This window comes from Telmatherina bonti (genome assembly GCF_933228915.1).
Source record: "Telmatherina bonti genome assembly, chromosome: 3".
Taxonomy (NCBI): Eukaryota; Metazoa; Chordata; class Actinopteri; order Atheriniformes; family Telmatherinidae; genus Telmatherina; species Telmatherina bonti.
Window position 1 is genome coordinate 21,074,165 of NC_136621.1, and position 7,814 is coordinate 21,081,978.

Consider the following 7,814-nt stretch of genomic DNA (forward strand, 5'->3'; position numbering starts at 1 on the left):
CTATCCACACCACTGGGCTGCTCCACTGGCACTGACAGCTCCACTGGTCGTAAAACTCCCCGTGGTCAGACGTGGCGCTTCCGGTGTAAACATACAAAATAAAACCCTAATCTTCCATTTATTTTACTTCATTTTGTTTTTTTGTTTTTTTTTAGATAAACATAAAATTTGATTGATATACATACATATATATATATATATATATATATATATATATATATATATATATATATATATATATATATATATATATATATATATATATATATATATATATATATATATGTATAGAGAGAGAGAGATGATAGAAACAATATTCATTTACACTGTCAATCATAGAAATTGAAAGCTTTATTGTCACTACACAATTTTTTAGGAGGAGGTTAAGGCTGAGGTTGGACTCATCTACTGAAGTTGACATTCGTTAAACAAGTGATGTTTATTCAGTCAGTGGATTATTCATCCGTTTTGTTTGTTAGATTTCTTTTATCTTTCCCATAAAAAGGAATTTACAGTTTGTTACATTTTAAGCACTAGTTTTAAGTCATATATGCAAAGTTATCTCTACACAGATATAGTCAAAACGACCAAATCACACCATCTGGATGAGGTCAACATTTTTTCTATTTACTGACAATCATGTTTGTATGTTTTGTCATGTCCAATAAACTATTGCGAGCAAAGTTTGTCTTTATGCAATTTAGAGTCTGAAAATTACTAAGAATATAGCTTTTAGCTTTGTCTGTCTGTCCATGTGTTTAATCCCACAGTCATAGTCTTGAAGGGTTCTGTAACACAATACATGAAAGCATCACACATCAGCCTTTTAACCATCAAAAGGAACCAGTGGAGCCTGTCTGAATATTCATGCTTCTACTTTCAACAGCAGTATTGTGGATTACATCCTTGATCTGCCATATTTGAAAAATTGGAAGAAAAAAAAACAGTTTAAAGTACATATGAACTGCTCTTCCTTACTTTTTAACTAATTTTATTATGCAGATCACATTTCCGCTTGTGTTCTTATCTTCGTTTGTGTAACTTGACGTTGCTCTGCTCCCCTTCTTCCTTTTCACTCCAGCTGATGTCACGCAACAGGATCCGCCGTGGGAGGGAGGAGGCCCCTGGTCCTGTTGGAAGAATGTCTGACCGCTGCGTCATCGTGTGGAAAAACTGCGTATTACATGCTGAACGTAGCCTTCAGGTGTGTGTCTGTGGTTCTCCTTTATTCTTCTGCCTCAAACTGAGCAGTTCCTATATTTTCCTTTGTCTTTTCCTATGTTTTCCCTTTTGGGAAGAAATAAAAGAATAAATTCACATAGTTGTTGTATAATGCTGTTTTGTTAGAGAGTTACCGCCTGGATTGTCTGTACTTTATTCAGAATCAGCAGGTGAAAAGAATCATTTACATCCTAAATAAACACAGGAGCAGTTCATCAGAATAAGGAGTGACGCTTTTAAAACACAAGTAAATGATGCACTACAGCGGTGTGTGCTATTGGTTTTAGATAAGCTCCTTTCTCAGTAAGCACTTTTTTCATATGTGATGGAAAAGTTGTAAAACCTTGAGGACACAAAGATTACTTTACCGGAATAAGATGAGTCAAGTTTTAGTTCAACATTTATGCATATTATATTTCTGACATGTTTCTACTTCCACAAGAAGATCTTGTGTCATGGCTTGTCATGTGTTGTGTGTGAATGTGAACCCCTCTGACAAGGGTTATTGTTTGCGGTTACATAATGAATCGTCTTGCAGTTAGCCTACTGCAGCACTTGAGCCCATGAGCCCATGAAATACTTCTCTATAGAAAAAATATTTGTCTTATTTGACATGTTTTTGTCTTTTTCTTTTAATCTAGATTATAAGTGTTTTTAAAACTAAAAATTTCAAACAATACTTAATAGATTTTATCTTTCCCCCCATTATCTATTTTTGAATGCAAATTTTCGAGCCTTGATCCGAGTTCTAAGAAATTCCTCTGAAATCTACTGATTTGCTTGCCTTGTCTTTTTCTGACCTCAGTACGCTTACAGTTCACTGACCTGCAGAGCAGCCTTGCCAACATCATGCCTTAAAGGCAAATATTTACTAGTCAGATTTGACTAAATTAACATGATCAGTTCTGCTTCAAAATCATGTGAGACCAACATGTCCAAAGTAAAGGGAGCTATCTTAGAGCTCTATAAGTGTGAGGGAGTTTTACCTAAACAATGTTGCCTGACTGCATATTTTTATCCATCCACAAAGGACACTTGCTGTTATTCACAATCAGCTAATTGTTTTACCCAGTTACATACTGCATAATTGCTCTGATGTCAGTTCAGTTGTGGAGGGTACAGAGTTTAATTTTTAATCAACAGAGTATCTCAAATAAGCAAAAATGGTAGAATAGAAAGCACACACCAAAATTTACATTTTTATATGTATATATATATACACACACACATATATATATATATATATATATATATATATATATATATATATATATATATATATATATATATATATATATATAAAGAGTAAATCTCTGTGGGCAGAAGTGGCTGCTGTGTAAGCCCCGCCCCGGCCAGAAGAACACAAAAAGCTTGGCCCTCATGAAGCATCCAGCTTCATGCCGCAGTCAGCTGGAGGTGATCACTTCTGCTGCATGACCAGGCTGAAGTTACAACTGACTCATCATGTCCTGGTTTATTGTCATTTTTAATCCATTTTATTGAAGAGTGTGCATGAAAACATGTACAAAGTTAAAAGTACTTTAACATGTTGTAGGCTGGAGCTTTTTAAAGTACTTAAAATGGACAATAACTTTTGGTCTGTTCAGTTTTGGCCAGGGATATCTTATATTTTTTTTTACTGGTTTAAAATTAATTGTATATTTCCAAACACGAATAGAGCCTGAGTTTCAATGCCCGAGTCTTTTATTTAATTTAGTAATCCAATAAAATCCATTTTTAAAAAGTTACTTTTAGGTTAAATATTGTTATTTAGTCAAAATTACCAGGAATCAATTACAAAGCTCGTCCCTAACTGAAACACAGCCTGTAATCAATTAGATTTTTTTTTTTTTTAATCGAGTCCCATGCCTAACATATATAGAACAGTTGTGTCTGTGGCTTGTAGCAAATACAAAGTCATCAACTTTGGGTAAACATTCAGAACTTGTGACCTTTGTGCTTTACCAACCAGATTTAAACTAGCTTCTGATAGGATGAGGGTTGTCACTGCCCTTTTACCTAGCTACCCTTAAAGTGGCCCCCTTTATGTCTGGATTCAGGGGACACCAAAGAGGCTTCACTGCCAAAAAGATGGCTTCAATTTGGGCTTTTATGCTGCTGAGCCAAGCTGCTTTATTCACACTGGTAACATCCGGGAAAGGTAAAATGAAACAGAATAATCTTTCACTTTTTGTTTGGCATGTAATTAAATTGTGCTTATTGGTCATGCTCAGTCACTGGCTTTTTTATGTCTGTGCTTCTTAAGTTACTATGAGAAGATTAAAAGTTATAAACTTGCATCGTTTACAGTTTATCAACAACAGGTAGCCTATCAGCTCACTTTTCTTCTTGTTAACCAGTTTGTGGCCGACCTCATGTCATGGATGGGATTGATGTTTCTACCTTGAAACGCGTGTTTGAGGTTGGAGAAGAGGTAATCCTGACATGTGAACAAGGGTACCTGCCATCAACAGCAACACCTCCGAGAATAACCTGTACTGCAACAGGGGAGTGGACACCATCAAACCTGGCATGTTCCCGTGAGTTAGGATTGTGATTATAGCCTAATATTCCTACTTCTTTTCTGTTTTCTAAGAGTGAACAGGGAGAGGGAACAAAGGTTGCCTTAAAAACAGTTCCCTATTCTGACCCCCAAGAAAATTTAATCATGTTTCTCTTTGTTTCTCACAGTCTCCAGATAAGAAAGTTTGTCAAAGCTTGAAGTTTTACTTTACTCCACATGACTGTCTTACTGCTCACTTGATGAAGTCCAAAACTTTGTTTGTTTAAAACAAGCATGATTGAGCTAAAATGTTTACAAGTAACAAAAAGGAAAGTTCTGGTTGCAATGCAGATTGTTCACAGAGGAATCAAGTTCACAAAGCAATGCTCTCAGGCAAGAGCATAGGAGTATATATGCTAAGGAGATCACCACAAATTAAGCGTAAAAAAACTAAAACCCTAATGAAAAGCATAATGTTACAGGAACCAACAAAGATTATCATTTCCAAATACATCAAGAAGCCTCGTTACCAGATTTAAAACTCATATAGAAGCAAAAAGACGACGTCATCCACTATAATTCTTTTTAAATAGTTGTTTTGAGATAATGAATTAATTTTCTTGTTAACAAGGTCCATTTTCAAGTGAAAACAGGCTAATTAATCTCATTGTCTTGAAAAAACTGTTTGTTTTCTTGAGCGAACAAGATGATTAATGTGGATTCAAACGTAAGTGTGTTACGTCTGATTTCATTGATCAAAATCCCATGACAAGGGAGGACCACAGTCATGGTGGATGTAATTATGTGTGTGAGTGACTGGGAAAACTTAATAGTCAGATACATTACTATTTCAGCTTTTGTCACACTTGTATGATAAAGAATCAATACATCCAAAATTGGATGTATTGATCAGTGATGAATGTCTATCTCACATTAGTTTGCGTCCATTGCTGGCTTGACTGATCTGAGACATCGCAGTATGAAACAGCTCTGTACTGGGATGTCACCGTAACCCACCAGTTGAGAGGTTTGGTGAGAAAAAGATAATGACTAAGCTCTCATCCATGTTTAAGGACAGTCCTCCTCCCCACCACTCCACATCCCCACCGATCAATGACAACTGTGTTGAGCCTGTCTAATTTATTAATGTACCTTTTTAAAATTAATTTTCGGTTTGTTTGTTTTTTCTTTTGACAACAGTAAGGTTTCTGGGGGAACCTGTTTGGAGTTTACTTGTTATCCAACATGTTTTTTTTCAGCTTCTTCCAACAGTCCAAGACATTTATGTTTGGCTGGTTTGAGTTGCTCAATTCTGGCTGTTTGTCGTTTTTTTTTTTTTTGGGTTCTATGATGGTCTCAGAACAGCTCCGGTCCCCCCAATACTCTGCAGATGAATAATCCATTATCTTGAGAAAACAAACTTTTGTTTTCTCAATATAATGAGATGAATTAACCTGTTATCATGATGAAATGGTGTCAAAAAACATGTGAGCATAGCTACTCTCAGCTTCCGCACAGATCCAATCTCTAAGGAAACAACAAATAATTTAAAAAATGCAATAAAGCCAGAAATTAAAAGAGCATGTGCTCAAATATAAATGAAACAAGAATTTAATAAATGAGGAACAAATGTATCTGAAAAAACTCTTGAATGTAAACATTTAACAGATGAATTTACAATTGCGCAAAACCAAGACTATGGAAAGTACAAGAGCAAACTCTAGTTATGATATACTATATACTATAATATACTTTTACAAATGATAACTCATTGTTTTTTCTGTAGCCAAAATGTGTCCCATTCCCAGACCTCTGCAGCCATTTGCTAAGGGGAGGATAGAAGCTCCATTCAAGAGTGTGCTTAACTTCACATGTGATGAAGGGTAAGAGTGCATAACAGTGCAATTTATAATCAAATAGGTAATTATTCTGTACACTATTCCATTTCAAAATTTTGCTTTTTTAAAGTATTTTCCGTTTATCATTATATATTTCTTTGACCACAGGTATGTTATGATAGGAGCTAATGAAAGCAGGTGTTTACATGATGGAACCTGGAGTCATTCAACACCTCTCTGCAAAGGTGCTAAGATGAAAACAGACGTTATAAATGTTCACCAGAAGGCATTTCATATACATTCTACATAAACAAATCTAATCAGGTTTAACAGATTATGTTTATTTTTGTTGATCCACTTTGGGGTAGATTGTTATGCTGCCATAGATTTTTATCTCTGTGAACACAACTGTTTTTCTCCATCTAGCTGTAAACTGCCCCTTGCCAAAACCACCAAGAGATGGTAAAATTGTCTATGATAAGCCAGTAACAGGAACCACAACCATTTATGGACAAGGCTGGTCATATGAGTGCCAGCTGCCAAAAGCTCCAAGTCATGAGAGAGGATCCTGCATGGCTGATGGAACTGCAACTGAACCACCAGTTTGTCGAGGTATACGGGCATGATAAAAAGTTAATGATAATGTATCTTCAGTATGGAAAGGAAATGTGCAAGAATGTTTATCTGTCCTGTGATAGACTGGTGAGCTGTCCAGGGTAATTGCTGGGATACTCTCCAGCTTCCCTGCAGCCCTGAATTGGACTAAGTGGTTAAGAAAATGGATGAAAAAATGTTTCATCTGTCCCTTTTTTAGACCACAGAAACAACCCTACCATTCATGTCACTGTTAAATTGTTTGAAATCTTATTTGTGTACTGTTCCTCTGCTCAACTTTGTTCTAGAGGTGACATGCTCTGTCCCAACAAGCATACCTAATGGTGTCATTGCATTTGCTGTGATGAGACCACATGGCTACAGGGAAAAAGTTAGGTACGCCTGCAACGAACACTATACAATGATTGGTGATGCTGAGATTCGCTGCCAAAACACAGGAAACTGGTCAACAAAGCCAGTTTGCATGGGTGAGTCATGATACAATTTGATCTTCGATCAGGCTTTATTTCTAATAAACTGCTAAATATTCTAAAGATGTCTGCAGTTTCAGAGCTATTACATGTTAGTCTTGTACAAAATTATGATAAAAGCTTTCATTAGTAAACAACAATCATTTTGTAACCAACAGGTTGGATTAGTGATGTGTTCATTTGTGAAAATCTTTTGACTGCTCTGTTTTTTTTTTCCACACAGCTCCCTGCACAGTTGGCATAAAAAGAGGACGCATCTTCTACAATGCTCAGAAACTCTGGATCGCTGACTTGAAACCAAACAGAGTCCTCCATGGAGAGCATGTTGTTTTCTATTGTCTGAACAAAGCTGAGAAGTGTGGCTACCCTGTGGCCAGCACCTGTAATAATGGAAACCTGCCCATCCCAGAATGCTTTGAGGGTGAGTTTATGTCAGCTTGATTGATCTGTTTCAAGCTGCTGGGGTGATAACAAATTGACTAATAATATTCTAATTACATCAGCTGTACAGCGAAAAGTACAGTTTGTATAATACATGCAGACTTCAGGGAATTTACATCTGGGCTTTGGAAAAAGAATTTATCTGTATGTTTTATTAAAAACAACTGCTTTTGAAAAACATGTCACTAATATATTCAGTCAGAAGGCTTGCAGACATCTTTGCTGTGCAATGTTTTATGATAAGTCAACAATGATATGTACTATTTTTTGTCACTATTTTTCTTATTTATACCCTTTTCTTACAGAGCCTAGTAAACTGGATTACACCTTGAAGTCTAAAAACCTTCCATCTGAAATAACAATGTGTGCCGCTTCGCCTCCTCCCAGCCCGAGAAGCTCTGCAACACCTGCATGATGTTTTATAATAAGAATAAACTACATGATATGGCAGAAGACTACATCTTTGTTTATTATTCTTTGTTTTTCCATTGTCGACAATAGATAAATATCTTTTGTATTACATAATTATGATGAAAATAATTCAAATGCGTTCTGATGAACTTTAGTAGGGGTGAATCTCGAATAAACCTATTAAAAATATTAAATATTTTCAATACATAATATCAGAGATGACTGCAACATTTAAGAATCATATTTAAACTTTAAAATATTCCAAATAATGCCACTCTTGAAAAATTTTTATTATAGATGACTCTTCTGAATGCT

The 7,814-nt window shown here is 35.7% G+C and overlaps 1 protein-coding gene across 1 annotated transcript; it reads left to right on the forward strand.

The window, feature by feature from the left end:
- Nucleotides 1-3,312: 3,312 nt before the first annotated feature.
- Nucleotides 3,313-7,503, forward strand: LOC306773213 (beta-2-glycoprotein 1-like; the record flags this gene model as incomplete). Its single annotated transcript, XM_079262967.1, has 8 exons — nt 3,313-3,382; nt 3,582-3,761; nt 5,511-5,607; nt 5,731-5,807; nt 5,989-6,174; nt 6,465-6,644; nt 6,871-7,068; nt 7,394-7,503. 8 exons carry the CDS (start codon nt 3,313-3,315, stop codon nt 7,501-7,503), a joined length of 1,098 nt encoding a protein of 365 aa, XP_079119093.1.
- Nucleotides 7,504-7,814: the final 311 nt, after the last annotated feature.